Source organism: Sceloporus occidentalis, unplaced genomic scaffold, assembly GCF_023333645.1.
Source record: "Sceloporus occidentalis isolate IW3139 unplaced genomic scaffold, rSceOcc1.0.p SCAF_3, whole genome shotgun sequence".
Classification (NCBI taxonomy): domain Eukaryota; kingdom Metazoa; phylum Chordata; class Lepidosauria; order Squamata; family Phrynosomatidae; genus Sceloporus; species Sceloporus occidentalis.
Genome location: NW_028316983.1, coordinates 182,854,147 through 182,874,719, shown reverse-complemented (window position 1 = coordinate 182,874,719; position 20,573 = coordinate 182,854,147). Strand labels below are relative to the sequence as shown.

Here is a 20,573-nt window from a genome sequence, read left to right as displayed (position 1 = left end):
TTTTTTTTCTTCTGAATAGGTATTTGACAGAACAGTTGAAGAGCTGGACGATTTTCCCCAATGATTTTAAAGGGAAAATAAACATGATTTGGCAAAAGATTTTTTCTTTTCCATAGTTTCCCATTTACATCAGTACCACTCTCTCTGTGTATATACATATATCCCTGTGTGTATTATGTGCCTTCAACATGGCTCCAACTTATGGAGATCCCATTGTATGGTTTTCTTGGCCTTTCCCTTCCACTGAAGCTAAGAGGGTGTGACTTGCCCAGGGTAACCCAGCAGGTTTCCACGTCTGAGCAGGGATTTAAATGCTGGTCTCCCAAAGTCCTAGTTCAATACTCAAACCACTACACTATGCTGGCTCCCCACACTGTCACAGTCACTCAGGTTTTGTTTTCCCATCAATGTCTTGTAGAACTCTTTATTCTAGTAAATGGTTATACTTGTTTTGGTGGCCCTTCTTTGATCACTGGAACATGAAGCTTGTCATAACTGGTAACACTGTAAATGTGAGCTCATTAAGGCAAAATCACAGAAGTTGACCCTAAAGATTGTTAATACATGCCAAGTGGAATGGTATTTTATATAAAGAGATCTTTTCCTTCAATAATATTGAGATGAATAATTTGATACATTACTAATTTATTAATTATTACTTCAAAATAATAGACAGCAAAAACGTTTTATTCTTTTAATGAGAGATGTTTTCATACTGCAACTTCTATTTTAATGCTCATTTTGTATGTTTTTAATTGCATTCTTTTAAACTGTAAGCAGCTTTGATCTCCAATTTTGGGGGGAAGCAGGAGAATGATGATGATGATGATGATGATGATGATGATGATGATGATGATGCAAGATTTCTGCTGGAAACTGAACAACAGTATCAAATCAAGAACCCAATAGTATTTAAATTCTTTCAGGCAGTCAAAATTGTAGCATGCACATGAGAGATGTGTTGCAATAAAGCAGAAAGAAAGGGGAATATGTGGACAAAGGGACCTACACAGATGAGAAATCCGGGTAGAATGGAAAATAAGAGGGGAAACATCTGTTTGCAGTAGAACAAAATGGGACAGGAAGGAAGAGAATGAATGAATGAGATACATATAGTTTTAGCATTTGGGTTGAGGGGGGTGGGGGTGTCATCACCTTCCAAGTTCTACAATACACTTCAGGAAAAAAGAAACAGTGAAAGGAAGAATTACATTAAATAAACTATAACAAGCCTAAAAGATATATATCCGGGGTAGCTGTGTTGGCCATGCATCAAAATATATAAGACTCCAAAAAGCACAATGCAGTGATACCTCTATTAAGCCAACAAAAAGGCTCAAAATATGAAGGCTAGTTACTGTAATAAACAGGTGGGAATAGAAATAGTGCAAAGGCATGGATATAATCATGTAGAAAAGAAAAAGCAAGACAGGAAAAGAGAAAGAAATGGAAGGTTAGAAGCGCTTTCCCCTAGTGCAAGTTTTCTCAATTAACATTTGGCTGTGATTGACTAGTGGGGTTTGGCACCTTCAGACTAACAGTAAAAATATTGTTGAATCTTGTTCTTCTTTGGAGACAGGCAGAAGGTTTATGTGTGCACATACATGTGCAGGAGGATTTCACAATCTTACTTTTTATTCAAGTGAATGTGAAGTAAGCTCTAGCCTGCCTTCCAGAGGATAGTAAAACTTCTCACACAGGTAAAAATAATGATGGAATGCAGGGTTCCTAATCAAGGTACCCGCCAGAATTGTTTACAACAACTATTGTACACTGCTCCAGCTATCTTGAATAATGAATAGAAATGTCTGAAGGTGCTATCCAAAAACATCTGGGGAAATCACACTTGGGAATGCTGCTGTAGTATGTCTGTATGAATTTATTTACTTTATATCCCACCCTTCAATAAAAAATTATTTTAGAGTGACTTGATTTGACCTCAGGTTTACTGTCTAAAAAAACAGGACACAAGAAAAATGAAATGTTACTAGGAGTGGGGATTAAGTTTTTTCTCACTCAGAGGCACTGCAGATGAAAAAATAATGGAGGTGTAACTGCCAGCTCTTCTGTCCCTCAGATGCCAGAGAAGTGAATTCAAAAAGGGCTATAATGTTCTATTTGTATGACAAAAATTTATGGTTAAATCTCTGCTTAGCTAGAACACTTAATAGACAAGCCATAAACCATAATCTACACTTATATACAACAAAATCTACATCTCCAAAACATTGGGGCAGTAATGATGGGCAGCTAGAAGTCGCCCCTGTAAGCTCCACATCTGTGTTGCAGCATCTGCATGCTGCAGCACAGACGCACCGTCCAAAAGGAGCCGCTCTAAGCGGCTCCTTTTTTGCACCATCGTAAAGGCTGCAACGCAGCCCTATGACACCTTTTCTTCCCAGAGGCGTGTGGGTGCTCGGGCACCCTTACATCATGAGGCTGCACCCCATGTGGACAGGGCCGTAGCCTTGTGATGTAATGGCACCAATATCAGGGCTCAGCACATATATATGCTGCGCCCTATCAAGCCCTAATATCGGCACAAATGGCCCGTCTGTACTGTGCCAGTGATAGCTTCTTTGGGACAACTAAAATGCACAGAATACATCATGCAACCTGAAAGTTTTCCCCTATTGTGGCTAAATTCAGTATCTTCACATCCAGGAAACATATTCGGTGTAGCCATACTGATCATGCAGCAAAATACAACAAAGTACAAAATCCACAAACCAGTGATACCTTTATTGGGACAACAAAAATGAAAAAACCAAACAAAAAACAGCATGCATGCTTTAACAAGAGTGAAAAAATGACTGTGACTCCTTGAGATTTCTACCTCCAAAAAAGGTAAAACCCTTTAATTTGGATTAGAATTGGCAAGTTTTATCTATATAACATCTAAACGTTTTTCCTGATATAACAGTACAGAGATTCCATGAGAAATTCATTTGTTGCTACCTAAGAAAGTGGCAGTTGACTTTGCACAGAACTGGACAACCTGGATCTCAAGGGGAGTCACATTTCTGTAGCCAACGGATTTGAAATGTTACCACCTGTCTTTTCCTGCCCTTTGTCTCTAGTCCCAACATAGGAAGAAGAACATACTCTGCCTCCACTGAGACCATCTTAACTGACAACAGAAGTAACATTTGAAACAAAACGTAGGCCCGTGACTCCAACATCTTTACTTTTCTATTCCTGTATGAATTTGAACAAGAAGCCTTGCATAATGTACTTTGTACATTTTAGTTGATCAAATAAAAGTATCACTGTTTTGTGGATTTTGTATTTTGCTGCATGGCCAAATCATGAGTAGCCCTAAATATGTTTTCTACAGTTATATAGTTATTATGAAGTCTCTGAGCAATTGAGAACAGGGGAGGGAAACATCAAATTCCTTGGCAATGAAGTGTATCCAGAGCTACACTTGATATAACTCATCCATACATGGAGATGTTTTGTATATACAATTGAATGGTAAAGGAAATGTGTATTTTCTACAATTAACCTGTTTGTCCTTTCACAATGGGTTATCCTCAGAGATACATGTTTCAGTAATCAAACTTTTAAGTTAAGCCTGTCCTTACCTTCCAGAGACCAATCACAAAATAAAGCATGCTAAGATACTGTAACGTAGGGATAAAAAAGAGACAAACAGATATCTTTCACTGTTTTAAGGAACATATTTTTCTAAAAATGTATTGAATTTATTCTGATCCTCAAAAAAAATCAACCACTTTATAATTACATTTTGTTTCTAGTGCTGTGATACAGAGAGCACTGGAACAGGACAGGCAGTAAGTACAAATATCAATATTGACACAGTATTATTAATTGGACAGTGTGATCCAAAGGAAATGCATCAGTCCCCAAATGCAATATGAGGAAACAAAAATCCTGGCTTATACATATGAATTCTAAACCACTGTTGCTACTAAGTATTCCTGTACACTGGAATCTAAGCTACTATGCTAACTAACTGATGAATGATAGATGGCCCACACTGTTTCAGTGAAAGGAGAGCTGTCCCTCAGCACTCAGGAGCCTTGCCCAGTGGACTTTCCAGAAGTACAACTAGCCACTACAAGCCATTAAAAGAATTTGCGATAATACATTGGAAGATTAAGCATGCCTGTCAAGCATTAGTAGCCTCTGCTTACACAGAATTGCTATGTTTAGGATGTCAATCAGCCTTCCTGGTGAAGAAAGGTCCAGAAAAGAAAAACACATAAAAGCAACATGGCAGGAGAATATGAACCAGGAACCCACACCCACACTGCTGTCTGGTCTAGCTTCTCATCTGTCATCTTTAGTATTTTAAGAGCCATGAGATTAGACATCTAGACATTTACTGATATTTTGTTATTTAATATTGTATGTTTTTGTGTATATGTGTGTGTGTGTGTGTGTGTGTGTGTGTGTGACAGATTTAGACTGTGAATTGCAAACACACTGAAGGTTTCCAACTGATGCATAATTCATACCATTATTTTCAATGCTATAGTTTGCTGCCAAAACCTACAGCTACTTATTTATTTTGGGGAGTATGTAAAGCACACCACCATTTTCCTTTCAAACTCTTGTCAAAAACATGTTTTAAAAGGGGGGGGGGGGAGAGTGAAGGCTTCCACAGTTAAGTGAAATTTCATGGATATATTTATTGTTAATTTTCCTGTGACTGCTTCTGAATTCAAGTGATATGTATTATTGAATGAGCATACAAGTTGTTGTTTTTTTTTTTTAAATGCATATTCACTTCCATGGTCGACTGTCTGCAAACACAGACTATGCATGATGTTTCCCAGCTATGAAGACACTCTCATGGAGAGTTCCGTATATGGGTTGCTCAGAGTTACTAAGTGTTATTGATTATTTTCAGTAGATGATAGGCTGTCTGACAATTCTCACTTCCTATCCCAGATGTGAAGAGGCACCTTTTTTAAAAAATAAAAATAACTTCCATAAATTGCCCCTGAACTCTCACTCACATTCAGCTCACTTAATATAATGTAGCATACACAATAGGAACGGCGTGATAGGAAACTAGTTCAAAAACTATGAGCATATTGATAATGCAAGAAAAAAATTTTTTTTGCTAAATCAATCAAGCTGATCAAAAAAAGTATTATTCACTCAAAATTATCACTGGCCATTACATTATAATTATCTTCCTCTGTTGTATCTGTACATACATATTAAAAAGGCTTCTCACATGACTGCAGTCACAGCTGTACTTAAAATACATCTGCCAAAAAGATGCTTACCTTGCATTGTTGTTTTTGTTGGTTCAGAGAAGAGTGGAATGAGCAGGAGGTAGATGAGGTAGACAAATGAGAGTCCATTGTAGCGGAATGTGCATGCTGTAAAGAGAAAAGGAAAGGAATAAAAGTGGGTTTATGGAGCTAATATAGTAATTAGAATAGCTGTATACTGAATTGACTAGTATAATACATATGTTATAAATAGAGATTTACAGAAACTTAACAGAAAGTGGTCTGTCAATAACTATTAACACAAAACAGGGTGATCTTAAAGAATTAAGATAAAATATCTATTGTCAAGTATACTACAATGTTTTTGCATTTGCTTGGATGAGTCTTATTATAGCTCTGTGGCTAAGGTTCATTCTTAAAAAAAAATATGGAAGATTGTGCCAACCTCTCAACTAAATTTAATTGTGTTCCTAAATTCAGTTGGTCTTAAAAGCACTCAAACAGCACAGTTTGTTCACTAGTTTTCCTAAAGTTTTGTCCCAATGATCCAAAGGTACAAATGGAAGTGGGGTGTATGTTTTATGTATGTGGGACAGTGGGAGACACAGAGACACCAATTTCTCACCCATTGACTATACTGATTATTGGTGTAATACATATCACTTATTCATTTCTGGAGAAATTTCATCAAATGTGTGGTGCCTCCTGCTGGAAAACCTGTTCACTGAAAGTATCTTTTTTTTCAGGCAAACCAATAAGATTTTATTACAAGTTTTGGTCCAACATTGTAGAAATATTCATCATCTCTACAAAAATAAATATTTCATTGTAAAAAAAAGCCCAAACCCTCTCAATTATCCAAAAACCAGGGTATTTATGCATCATTTAAATCTTCTATTCTTTCATTCTTTCTATATATTAGAGTAATGTTCATTTTCTTTGCACATATACACACATCAATCTTAACCATTAATTCATCATTAAATACCAAAGTGAGACTCACCCAGGCCATAATATTTCCGATTTCTATGTATGGTTGTGAACATTGAACAGTGAGGAAAGGTGACAGGAAGGACTTGAAATGTGATGCTGGACTATTTTTTAAAAAATGAATCAAGCCTGAACTCTTACAGGAAGCAAAGATGACTAAAAAGAGGCCGTTGTACTTTTGACATATCATGAGACAATGTGACTCACTGGAAAAATGACTACAATGCAGCTCAACAAAATGAGAGGCAGTAAGAAAAGAAGGAGACAGCACTTCCTCTGGATTGAGTCAATCAAGAAAGCTACAGCCCTGAGTTTGCAAAACCAAGCAAAGCAACTGATTGGGGGCGGGTGGACTTGGAGGTCTCTCGTTCATACAATCCCAATAAGTTGAAGGTGACTTAACAAGATATAACAAAATACCCACTTTGAATTTCATAGCCAATTCTTAACATCGTTTGTGACGTCCACATTAGTAGCGCAATTAATCCATTCTGCACTTTAGACACAATTTAGACTAATAAGAGGTTTAGCACCTTGGATAGTTCCCTTAAAGTTCACATTAAACTCCAGAGAAACTGCGGCGGGATACAAACCGTCATATAGTACGTATTCTATACGTACTAGGGTTAGGAAGGGGTGGTGCTTCCGCACCCCCCTAACCCTAGTACGTATAGAATACGTACAACATGGCAGCGCCCTTTCCACATGGGGGCCGCCATGTTTACGTACTGGACGCATAGCGTCCAGACGTGTCGCGGCGCCTATGATGTCGCGAATGCGCCAGCGGCGCCTCGCAACGTCATAAAGGCGCCGCAAAAAGAAGCTCCGAAATGGAGCTTCTTTTTTGCTCCACGCGGGAGCCACACGGTTTGGCTGCTGCAGCTCCCGCGCGGAGCAAATGGCGCCGGCGGGAGACCGCCGCAAAGCGGCAGTCTGTATCCCGCCTAAAGAAAATGAGAGAGAAAAACTAAAGAAAATGCAGACTGTAATTCAACCACATGACAGACTTTGAAACATTATGAGACCTTCCATTTTCTCTTTTTTCTCATGTGATAAGCCAAATGCAGAAATGTCAGTGTCAGAATATAAATCTACACAAACTCCCTTGATTACATTGAAAATACTTCTTGTAACCAGAGGCCAAGAATTTTTCTGCAAATTCTTGCTTATAAAAAATTTAAATGGCTATCATTTCCTCCTCCCTCCTCCTCTGCCTTATTATTGTTGTTGTTGTTGTTGTTGTTGTTGTTTACCTTATATCCTGCCTTTCTCCCAATATAGGGACTCAAGGTAGGTAACAGCAAATTTAAAACAGTACAATTTAAAAACAATACAAAAGAATTAAAATTATAAAGTTTAAAAACAATTAAACAATTAAAAAAGTTAAAACAATTACACATTAAAAATATTAACCTATATTAACTCTGAGTAGAAGAGACTAAAGTGACTTGTTTCATTCTTACAACGAAGCTACTTGAAAGACTTCAGATGCATTTCTCTATATCTGGGACTGATGCAGTGACTAAGGATGGCATCTCTCCTCTGAATGCCTGTCTTGGGGTGGTAATGGACTAGATGAGGGAAAACCAACTCAAGCTGAATCCAGGTAAGATGGAGGTACTTGCTATAGGAAACCCGAACCCGGGAATGGCGTTATGTCAGCCAGTTCTGGATGGGGTCACACTTCCCCTGAAGGAGTCTGGTCCACAGCTTGGGGTGCTCCTTGACTTGACAGCTCAGGTGGATACCACAGTCAGTAGCACTTGCTATCAGCTTTGGCTGATACGCCAGCTGTGCCCCTTCCTGGAGCCGGGAGACCTTGAAACAGTAGTACATGCACTGGTAACCTCTCGATTGGACTTCTGCAATGCGCTCTACATGGGGCTACCCTCGTGCCAAGTTCGGAAACTCCAACTGGTACAAAACATGGCCAGACTGATCATGGGTACTTCTCGTAATGATCATATAACACCGGTTTTGAAGTCCCTCCACTGCCTGCCAATTAGTTTCCAGGCAAGGTACAAGGTGTTGGTGATTACCTTTTAAAGCCCTACATGGCTTGGGTCCAGAATACTTAAGGGAATGCCTTCTTCCGTACTGTCCATCCCGCACATGTAGGTCCTCAGGGGAAAATCTACTTTACCCTAAAAAAATCCAGGCTAATTTCTGTTCCCAGAGGGCCTTCTCCATCGCTCTTCCAAAGCTATATGACCGTTAATTGTTCTTCTCTCTGTCAGCCAAATTTCCCCCTAATTTTAGCCACTGTATTTTAATGTTTTATATTGTTTATTAATATTGTTTGTTTTAGCATGGGGATGGGAGGTTGGGAAAGGGATTATTTTGAATCTGTTTGTATTTTTAATTGTCTATTTTATTGTTGTAACCATCCTGGATTCCCTGTGATTGGGTGGGATATAAATAAATCATTTAATATTATTATTATTATTATTATTAGTGGGAAAATGGGTTATTGGAAAAATGAATTATTATACTAGTAGACAGAGAAACTATGAATAACTGTATGCATTTATAACTGTCGTAAGGAAGATTGGAAGTAATTTCTCTTTTCTTTTTCTCCCCAATCTCTCACTTTTCTTTCTATTTTGTATTTCTTTTTTTTTTTCTTTTTTTTAATGTTAGGAAGTTTTACTGTAGTCTTAAAATTCATTATACATGGGGGTGCAGAGGGAGGAAGCTTTTTCACATGCTTCACGACCAAATGTCTGAAAGAAGATTCCTGCATTACTCTGGGCTAATACTCTGCAGTTATGATGCATTGAAACAGCTACTGCAAACTAATGATTGTTCATTAACTATAGCTTTCTACCACATTGTTCCTAAAAAAGGAAAAGAAAAGAACCCTTCAATTCCCTAAATTTTCTGTTTGGGATGTTTTAACCTTTTGAAACTCAGAAGATTCCATGACAGATTATCTTTCCTCCATTGTCATTTTTTACTACAGTACATTCCTTTAACCAACAAAGACATAATCATCCTATCAATACCACATAAAATCTTGGATTTTTCTATAGTTTCTCCCTCTTCTGATTCCCCTATTCACATTCTTTTCACAAGACCTGTAGCTTCTCCTTAACCATCTTTCCCTCACCATACCAAGTGACACCCCTCTCGAATTGTTTCAGTTGCTTCCATATTTCTTTCCATGCTTCATGCAAACTATCGATTATTATTATTAACATTCTACACAAATGTTGAAAGACTAAACTCTTTCTCAAGCTAGTTTCCAGAGTCTAAACATTACATAGTGTCTGTGCATTTGCACTGGGAACCATCCCCATCCTCAGAGAGGCATGAACCTCCTCTGAAGCCCCAATGATAGGTCCAGTCAGCAAACGTTTAATATCTAAGAAAAGCAAGGATTTAAACAGCAGATGACTGGCTTCAATACTCCAAGTAACATGTCCACATAATCAGATAGCACAAGTTATAATCTATCGAAAACAACAAGACTAGACAGAACCCTGGCCACATCCATTTCTCACACTGGCAAAGTAATGACATTCAAGCTGAAAGAAATGCAGGTGATTTTGTCTGTAAAGTTTAATGAAAATTTGTTACAACAAGTCATTAGGACAGGGGTAGGCAACCTTTTTGAGCCGGGGGCCAGGTTGCTGTCCCTCAGACAACTGGGGGGCCGAAGCCGGGTAGGTGGAGCTTCCACCCTCTGGGGGCAGGGCCACGTGCCAAGGGTGGAGCTTCCACCCTCTGGGGGTGGAGCTTCCACCGAAGCCCCGCGGGAAGAAGGAGGCGTGTGCCCACCCTCTCCTCCTTGGTCCCTTTCCTCGGCTGAATGGGCTCCAAGGGGCCCTTTCGGCCGAAGGGGAGGGAGGCCAAAGGGAAGGGCTTGGGCACCCGTCCCAGGCCCTTCCCTTCGGCTGAAAGGGCTCCAAGGGCCGTGGAGGAGCCCAGGAGGCGGCAGGCCATTTCCGTGGGCCCCTTCTCGGCCCGTGCAGCCCCAGGCCTCCCTCCGGAGAGAGGCCGCAAGATCCGTGGAGGAGCCCGTGGAGGCGGCAGGCTGCTTTTGCGGGCCCCTTCTCTGCCTGTGCGGCCCCAGGCCTCCATCTGGAGATAGAGGCCTGGGGCCGCAAGGGCCGTGGGGGAGCCCGTGGAGGCGACAGGCCGCTTCCGCGGGCTCCTTTTCGGCCCTTACGGCCCCAGGCCTCCCTCCTGAAAAAGAAGAGGAGGAAGACGGGAAAAAGAGGAGGAAGAGAGGAAGAGGAAAAGAAGGAGGAAAAGAAGAGGAGAAGGAAGAGAAGGAAGAGGGGAAGAAGAAGAGGAGGAGGAAGAGGGGAAGGAAGAAGAAGAAGAGGCAGAGAGGAAGGAGGAGGAAGACAAGAGGGGTAGAAGAAGAGAAGAAGAGAAAGAAGGGGAAGAGGGAAAGAAGGAGGAAGAAGAAGAAAAGGAGAAAGAAGAGCAGGAAGACAAGAGAGAAAGAAGAGGAGGAAGAGAGGAAGAAGAGGAGGAGGAAAAGGGAAAGGAGGAGCCCTCGGACCCCAAGAAGGGAGGGAAGCCTCTCCATGGGAAGGCTTCCTTGCCCCCCCCCCCGGGCTCCAGCCAGGAGCCCAGGCCGCCCTGGGAGCCCCGGAGAGCAGGGAAGCCTCTCCATGGGAAGGCTTCCCTGGGTCCCCCTGGGCTCCAGCCAGGGGCCCAGGCCGCCCTGGGAGCCCCGGAGGGCAAGGAAGCCTCTCCATGGGAAGGCTTCCTTGCTCCCCCTGGGCTCCAGCCAAGGGCCCAGGCCGCCCTGGGAACCCAGGAGGGCAGGGAAGCCACTCCATGGGAAGGCTTCCCTGGCCCCCCCTGGGCTCCAGCCAAGGGCCCAGGCCACCCTGGGAGCCCGGGAGGGCAGGGAAGCCTCTCCAAGGAAAGGCTTCCCTGGGTCCCCCTGGGCTCCAGCCAAGGGCCCAGGCCGCCCTGGGAACCCAGAAGGGCAGGGAAGCCTCTCCATGGGAAGGCTTCCCTGGGCTCCCCTGGGCTCCAGCCAAGGGCCCAGGCCGCCCTGGGAGCCCAGGAGGGCAGGGAAGCCTCTCCATGGGAAGGCTTCCCTGGGCCCCCCTGGGCTCCAGCCAAGGGCCCAGGCCGCCGTGGGAGCCCAGGAGGGCAGGGAAGCCTCTCCATGGGAAGGCTTCCCTGGGCCCCCCTGGACTCCAGCCAAGGGCCCAGGCCGCCCTGGGAACCCAGGAGGGCAGGGAAGCCTCTCCATGGGAAGGCTTCCCTGGGCCCCCCTGGACTCCAGCCAAGGGCCCAGGCCGCCCTGGGAGCCCAGGAGGGCAGGGAAGCCTCTCCATGGGAAGGCTTCCCTGGGTCCCCCTGGGCTCCAGCCAAGGGCCCAGGCCGCCCTGGGAGCCCAGGAGGGCAGGGAAGCCTCTCCATGGGAAAGCTTCCCTGGGTCCCCCTGGGCTCCAGCCAAGGGCCCAGGCTGCCCTGGGAACCCAGGAGGGCAGGGAAGCCTCTCCATGGGAAGGCTTCCCTGGGCCCCCCTGGGCTCCAGCCAAGGGCCCAGGCCGCCCTGGGAACCCAGGAGGGCAGGGAAGCCTCTCCAAGGGAAGGCTTCCTTGCCTTCTTGGCGGCAGCAGGACCGGGCTGGTCCTCCTCCTCTCTGCTGCTCTTAAAGGGCCAGTGGCAGCTTGGAAGCCAAGAGGGCTCCAGGCTGCCCCTGGCCCTTTAAGAGCAGCGGAGAGGAGTAAGATGAAGCCAGGCCTCGTCCTCCTTGCTACCGCTGCTCTTAATGGCCAGGGGCAGCCAGGAGCCCTCTTGGCTTCCAAGCTGCCACTGGCCCTTTAAGAGCAGCGGGGGCGAAGAGGACGAGGCTTTCCCTCATCCTCCTTGCCCCCGCCGACAAGGAGGAAGGGCCAGGGGCAGCCTGGAGCCCTCTGGGCCTCCAAGCTGCCCTTGGCCCTTTAAGGGCGGCGGCGAGGAGGAGGATGAAGCCAGGCCTCGTCCTCCTCCTCACCGCTGCACTTAAAAGGGCCAAGGGCAGCTTGGAGGCCCAGAGGAGGAGGATGTGGCGGTGGGCCGCAGGTTGCCTACCCCTGCATTAGGACCTTAGAGCCCACCAAGAACAAAATCACAGAAACTCAATGCCTGCAGAGAGGGAAAATTTCTGAAGGTTTTTGTTTCTTATTTTATATCAAAAGTGAGAGGCTCATGATTGGATGAAATTAGTAAAATGGGAGGAGGAGTTAACTCTTTCTCCTTACTTGATTTTTCAGCCTAAATTCCCTTTCCAAGTAACTACTACCCCATGAGAAAGTACAGATAATTTCAATTTACAAATACAATCTAGAAGCAGCATTTGATGCAGAAACACCTGACAGTTATTCTATGACATGGCTAATGTGACAACAGAATATAGGATTCCAGTATTTTTTCACATTTTGATTTGTTTACTGCAGTCAATGAGAAATGATTACCAAGCAATATTTTTTTACATAATTAAATAAATAGGTAAATGTTAATACAGGACTACTATCACTGGCCAAGAATACAAGTGAGGAATGGCTGGATTTTGATTTGTGTCTAAAAAAGAAGCCAGACATTTAAATATGTGTTGTTGGATATGAGATTGTAAGAAGAGATGTGGAATGGGAAGTAAGGAGAGAGGTGATGAAGGGAATGGAAAAAACACTCCATCACAGTTCCAGAGTATCATTGCCCATATGTAATTACGTTTTGTGAGAGCCAGGATTCAGGGATTACAAATCCTAGGAAAGAGAAGCCAGACACTGAGAGAAAGCATGATGTGAATGTACTATTTTCACTCCACAATAATTAGACAGTAGGCATCTAGAATTATCATGCTTGATCTGAATCAAAAGCATACTTCAAAACTGTAGATCAATTGTGTTTTTATTAGCATCTAACTAAAACAACTGAAGTTGCAAAACTGCTAATCAAAGCTATCATAAAGCAGAAATAGTGGAATTATTTTTAGATTATTATAATTTGTTTACCCTTGTATTAACCATGGCTTATATATGCAGAGAATCATTTCCTCCACTTTCACTTTCTTTCAGCACTCCTGGAAGTGTTTTACTTCTCATACGTTTAGGCTGTATTTCAGAACAGAAATACTGTATCACATCACAGCAGCACATTTAAAAGAAACCCGCTTTAAACAAAAGCAGACCAAAACAAAAGAAAACTTTAAAATACTGCATGGTACTTTTATCACTCAGTTTTCCAGCTCAGTTATTGGAATAATTTCTCCCTAGAGAAGCAAGTTCTTGAATTTCTGAAGCCATGTGGTGAGGGGAACATTTCCCACATTTTAAGACGACACAATGGAAATGTGGAAACAGACTGAAAAATATGCAGATCATAGTTCTTGGCCTTTACAGATCTAAAAGCATTCTTGTAATTTTAAGAAAATAAAAGTAATTAATCTATGTCCTTTCACACCTTGCCAGTAGCTCCACTACTGTCACAGTGTGTGCTGGTTAAATTACTTGCCTCAGTCTGCCCAATGCCAAGCCCAGCAGTGCTCTCAAATCATATACATCCACTTCTGTTCTTATGGGATGTTACATTGGCTTAGGCTTATCCAAAAGACCCTGTTACCAGTGCTGTTCACATCTTGCAGACTAAGGGCTGTGGTCTCCTTGAATCTATTCACCTGTAATGCGATCTTTCTCTTTCCCTACTGTCTTCCACTGCATTGAGCATTATAATTCCGCCCGCCCCCCCCCCCCCGCCAAGTGTAATGTTGTCTCATATTATGCCCAGAGTACAATGCACTCGGTTTAGTCAGTTTTGTCCTCTAGTGAGAGAGCTACAGTTTAAATTGTTCTTGAAACCATTTATTGTGTTTTTGACTTTCTATAGTATCTGTAGAACTCTAGTCTAGCACATTTCAAATGAACTGATCTTCTTCCTGTCAGCTTTCTTCACTGTCTAGCTTTTACTTCTGATTCACTTGCTAAAATTGTAGGGTCTTAATCAAAAGGGTCTGCTTGAAGGAATCTGCCATCTCTCCATCTCTTTGTTCATCAGTGTATTGCTTTCATCATCTTTTCATTTTGACCTGATTTTGTAATAGTTCCCCTGTAAGTCATATAGCACCCATAGGAAGAGATGGTTAAGAAATAAATGTTGTTCCTGTTGTTGTTGTTGCTATACTTTTAAATTTGACTTTCTGTATGCATGTTTTTATTTATTTATACTGTATTACAGAGACTATCTTTTTGCATTCTTCCCTGATAATCTCTCTGGTTCCTCTTGCATTACAGAGCTATATCTATGCAGCGATATTTAGTATGTCACTTCTACTATCTACACTGTTGTTTGTTTCACAATAGTAAATCCTGGCCCCTTTCATATGTCTATCACCTTTATCTTGATAAGAACGTTGATATAAGTTTCATATTGGATTGTTTTCATGATAAAAAGCTTCAGGAGTAGTTTACCTCTGATGCCTTGTGCACAGTACTAACTCTTCCAAATTTAGCAAAAGTGTCATTGTCATTTAGCAAGTGTCTCAGAGAGCTTCTCCCCCCAGTGTCACTCCCCCCCCCAACATATAAACACACTGCTGTTGCTGCGTAGTGGCATTCTGGCATGTTGTTTCATTTGACATGTTTGGTTGTGAAAGCTGGACGCGATGAAAGTTGACAGGAAGAGAATGAACTCACTTGAAATGTGGTGCAGGACAAGCAATACAGGTACCATGGACTGCTAAAAGGACAAATGAATGTGTCTGAGAGCAAATCAAGTATGAACTGTCACTAGAAGTCAAGATTACTAAACTAAGGCTCTCGTACTTTGGCTGTGTCATGACTTAATGAAACAACATGACTTAATGAAAATGACGATAATGGGCCCATTCCCACTACAGTTTGCTGCGAAGCGTGATGTGGGCTATATGACCCTCATTCCCATTTGACTGCGGTTCCGATCCTCCTTTAATCAATTAGAGGAGGAAAGGTCCTGGTCAAACTCAAATAGTTCGCAGTTTCCTGACAGTAGTTTAGAAGAGGTTTTTCCTGTAAAAATCGATTCTGAAGCGTCCCCAATAAGTGGGAACGCCAGATCAGAATCATGGTTTTTTTCCCACTGAATTGATCGCTTGCCCAGTGCTGGCAGGGCTTCCTTCTCCCTCTCCCTCTCCGTCTCCCTCTCCCTCTCCCTCTCCCTTCCCCTCCTTGCATTCTGCCGGGCTGGTGGAACTTCTTTCTCCCTCTCCTTTTCCCTCCTTCCGTGCCTTCTCCCTGGATGGCGGGGCTTGGAGCACTCCTGCCGGGCCTCCGCAGCTTCCCCAGTGTCGATGGCGCTTCTGGTGCTGCTGCTGCACCAGGCAAGAATGGGGCAAGTGGCGGCGCAGCAGCACAGGAAGCAATGCTAGCCCCGGGAGAAGTGGTGGAGGCTAGCCAAGAGCACCACAGGCCCCGCCAGCCAGGGAGAAGTGGCAGAGGCCCAGCAGGCAAGAAGAAAGGAAACCAAAGGTAGGAAGGAAGGAAAAGAAGGGGGAGAGGGAATAAATGAGGAAAGGAAAAGAGGAGAGGGGAGGTAAGTCAGAGAGAAATAGGGTCTGGTCGGGAGCTTTGGAAGGGTTCGGGGGGAGGGACTGGCTGAAGGACTCCAATAGGAACGACATGTGTCCCAAAGGAAAAAATCGCTTCCAAACAGGCCCCCTTTTCATAGTGGGAATGAGGAGCCTTTTGGAAGCGATTGGAATACCGGGACAGAGCCCAAATTGAACACGGATTATTCCGCCAGTGGGAATGGGCCCAATGTTTGCTAAAGTGGAAGGCAGTAGGAAACAAGGAAACTACACAACAGGTGGGTTGATTCAATGGAAGTCACAGCCCTAAATTTGACTAGGACAGTTGGTGACAAGGGATTTTGAAATTCTCCCATTCATAGGATCATCATAAATTGAAATTGGCTTGACACTAAATAACAAGAACAAGTTGGTATGAGCTAGGACAAGGGTATTAAAACCAGCAAATACTGAGTGTTCTCGGTTCTGCTGTAATGGGATTGTGCATTTGGTTCCCATGTAGTTTCTTAAAATGCCTATCATTCCCAATAAAGAATTGATGACACCTCTTATTTGAAGCTTGAATGTAACATTCTTGCACATTAATGTTCCCAGATTTCCAAGACCATGCAGGCTTCTATCATGTAATGTGAGGCTAAGGAACAAACAATGTACTGTACAACAGAGAGAAGTAAGATGCATGGGCACACTGTAGTGGCACAAACTCTGTGTGTAAATTACAATAAAAAGCAGATCTCAGAAGGTAAAGCAGATCTCGGAAATCAAGCTCAATTATTTTTATAATAAAATTGTTTATTTCTATAGTACATCACCGTTTACAAAAATTACCAATCTAAAATTCAACTTATAGTACAGACAAAAGAGGGAAGCAAAAGTAAATAAGAAAGTAAAAAGTTTGTGGTTTCTCCTACATTTAGTGAAATCAGAGCCTGAAAAACTTATTCCATCCAGAGTCTGCAACAAAACCTGGCCACTGGTCATGTTAGCTGATGGATTCTGAGCACTATAGTCTCAAAAAGTAACTTTTCTAACACCTGGCTCACAGTTCATTACAAGTTGTGGTAAAGTGGGGCATGAAATCTAGGGCATTGCTCCCAATGTTTCACAGAAAAAATGGGCTTTGTAGAGACAGTGGAAGGAGAACATTAAGAGAGGTGCATTACACCAGATTTCTTGTTGAACACAATATCCAGTAACAGCCACCAGCTCAAATAACTTTAAAAGGAGAACTCATGATGGATAAGACTATTAGGTTATTAATCATGACAACTTTCAGATGCCTCTAGAATCAGAGGCACCCTGTTACTAATAGTTTGCAGTAACAATATTGGAAACAACAGCAGGAGAAGACTTTTGTCCTCATGTCCTACTTTCAAGGCTTTCCATAGCCAACTAATATGCTGGGAAACAGAATGATGGATAGACTTTCAGTAAATGTAACTTTTCAATGGTACAATATTAGGAAGATCACACAATGGATCAGAGATTTTAAGAGCATTATCCTATACCTTTAACAGCAATTTATTCTTCTGTTAATATATATATAATACTTTCAAAGAATACATTAATCAAAAGGTACCACTAAGTAATTCCAAGAGTAAATATACCTATCCACAGATTTCACCCCTGTATAAATTCTCATCATTTTATTGAAAAAGCTATTGCTCATTTTGAATTCTGGATAACCAGCTGGTATAAATGAAAACAATGGCATTAGCAGCAACTGTAAATCAGACTCCAAGGATGCCAAGACAAATATGCTGATTTATACCATGTGATTCTCTAGACATTTGACTCTATGTCTAAACCCACTTACTATGCTTCAGAGTATAACACCACAACAAAGGACTTCAGTAGCTTGTCTATAACCAAAATCAAAAGACTGGCTTTTGAAAAGAAATTTGGGGAGATTGGGGGAAATTGGATTTCTTCAAGGTTTTACACTCTACTTATTACTTCAGTACTGTATGAGAAGTTCTTTTAGAAAAGTTCCTGAGAGATTAAGTTTGACTATACTTTGGCCTTTAGAGGATTCCGAGATTCAAACAATTTTATGTCTTGTTTTGAGCAACTTGAGAGGCAATAAAGTTTTATTTAAATATGAGCTCACTAATAACCAGAAATCTAGAATTTGGGCTTCTTCTTCTTTTATTTATATATCTGTAAGGATACCAGCCAGCAGTATTTCACTCATGAAAGCACTACAGAATCTAAAGTCCTGAACACATTTTATGTCTTTACCTATAAGCCAATTTCAATTATCTCTGAGCAGATACATAGTAGAACTGCACCAGGTGACTAAAACTTGCACAATAGAAAGACCATTATTTAAAAAATCATCACAGTATTGGAAGTGGCAAACCCCCTCTGAAGAAACTTGCCAAGAAAACTTCATGATAGGTTCACCTTAGGGTCTCCAAAAGTTGGAAATGACTTGAAGGCACAAAAAACACAACAACAAACTTGTTATTGAAACAAAGTCATTTCACATTAAGAAACAATTGGTGCAATACAAATCCAATGCTTGGATTTGGATGCATTCATAAGCCTTTGCCTGTTCAATAATTTAGCCAAGCAAGAACAATTGATCACCAAGCACAAATTTGTTGCTCATGGCAAAAAAGCCAAAGTTCTCAGCAATTCCATCACATTATTACATTGAAATGAAACCAATGGTATAGAGTGGTTTAGGTAAGAAAAAGAAGCAATGGACCATTTTTAAAACTCAAGTGTGAAATGCAATCTGAAATGGTAAAAATGAAAATAAATAGAGCCACTCTGAACAGTTTCCAATTTTGCCAGAGTAATTGTATTTTAAATTACTTAATCAAGAGTGGCTCAAGAATATTTGCATTTTTAGTTTTAGTCACAATACAATCTTTAGTCAAATAAATCCAAGGCAGTTAACAGCTTTTCAACACTGGATCCTTCATCCGCATCTCACTCAGCCAGATCAAAAGACAGCAAAGAGTCAGTAACATGGGTATACTAAGGAAAGTTCTTATTAAATCTGATGAGTTTTCTCAGAGTTTTTTTTTTATGGGTTAGGTTTTCTGGTGCATGATTTATCTGAAATAATGTAACACCTGTTGAAACGAACTGACAAAAACATCACTTATCACTGAGCAATATCTGCTCAGTTAAATTTTTATTTCTGTTTATTAATTAAATCCTTATATTATTATTATTATTATTATTATTATTAACCTTTATTTATAAAGCACTGTAAATTTACACAGCGCTGTACATACAATCTTTTTAATTGGACAGTTCCCTGCCCTCAGGCTTACAATCTAAAAAGACACGACACAAAGGGAGTGGTGGTGGGGAAGGGGCCTCTCTAGTAGGATAATACATATAAAATACATAGCAATACAGGAAATGATTCAATAAAACAGGCAACAAAAGAACATCAAATAGCAAGTGACAATTATGCAATGCCTGGGAATGCTGCCCTGAACAGGATGGTCTTCAACTCCGTTTTGAAGCTGGTTAAAGAAGTGATGGCTCTTGCTCGTGGGGGAAGAAGGTTCCAGGAGTGAGGGACAGCGAGTGAAAAGGGGTGAATCCTAGATGGGGCAGAGGAAATCCTGGGCTGGGACAGCAGACCTTGACTACCAGAACGGAGGACCCGAGTGGGAAGGTGAGAAGAAATAAGGTCTGATAAGTAAGGAGGGGCCAGCCCATGGAGGGCTTTAAACGTTGACAGCAGGAGCTTATACTGAATACGGAAAGGGAGGGGGAGCCAGTGAAGGGATGCCAACACAGGAGAGATGTGGTTAGAGCGATGGGCAGATGTGATAATGCGTGCAGCTGAATGCTGGACAGAAATTAATGGACGGAGGTGAGAAAGAGGAAGCCCAGCCAGCAGGACATTACAGTAATCAAGTCGGGAAACCACTAGGGCATGGACCAGGATCTTGAGGCGGAGAGATAAGGTCGGATTTTGGCAATATTGTATAAAAAGTATCTACAAGCCTTGGCTGTGGTCTGGATCTGAGGGGTACACGACAGAGAAGAGTCAAAGATAAAACCAAGACTGTGGGCTTGCTGGACTGGTTGAATAGAAATGTTGTCCACAGAGACAGAAAAGGAGTGTTGAAGGGCTTAGAAGGAAAGACAAGAAGCTCCGTCTTGGACATGTTGAGCTTCAAACGCCGATGGCACATCCAATGCGAGACAGCTGTGAGGCAAGACGAGACTTGCTGTTCAAGCCTTGGAGAAAGGTCAGGGGTAGAAAGATACAACTGGGTGTCATCGGCATACAGATGGTAGGAAAAACCAAAAGAGCTGATGAGTTTACCTAAGGACAGTGTGTAGAGAGAAAACAGAAGGGGACCCAGAACAGAGCCCTGGGGAACTCCAACAGATAAGGGAACAGAGGATGAAGTCTGGCCACCTGTGACCACTGCAAACGATCGGCCTGACAAATAAGATCTAAACCAGTCGAGAACAGAGTCTGAGAACCCAAGGTCAGAGAGTATGTCAATTAGGAGACAGTGATCAACGGTGTCAAAGGCTGCAGACAAATCGAGAAGGATGAGAACAGAGTAAAGGCCATTAGCCTTGGCCTATAAAAGGTCATTCGAGATCTTAGTGAGAGCTGTCTCTGTGGAATGCCTTGGGCGGAAACCAGACTGAAAGGGATCGAGAATGGAGTTGGCTTCAAGAAACTCAAGACAGCGAGAATAAACAACCCGTTCCAAAACTTTAGAAAGAAAGGGAAGAAGAGAAATCGGACGATAGCTAGACAAAGAGGAGGGGTCGAGAGAAGGTTTTTTTCAGAATTGGGGAAATGAGAGCATGTTTGAAGTCCTACGGGAAGGAGCCTGTAGAAAGAGAGAGATTGAAGC

The 20,573-nt window shown here is 42.3% G+C and overlaps 1 protein-coding gene across 1 annotated transcript in view; it reads right to left on the bottom strand.

Annotated features, from left to right (window-relative positions):
* Positions 1–20,573, bottom strand: part of LOC149317196 (piezo-type mechanosensitive ion channel component 2-like) — a 285,183-nt gene that overhangs the window by 217,619 nt on the left and 46,991 nt on the right. The window contains exon 2 of the mRNA XM_089517023.1: positions 5,265–5,360. Within this exon, the coding sequence (XP_089373149.1) occupies positions 5,265–5,360 (96 nt within the window). The remainder of the gene's footprint in view (positions 1–5,264; positions 5,361–20,573) is intronic.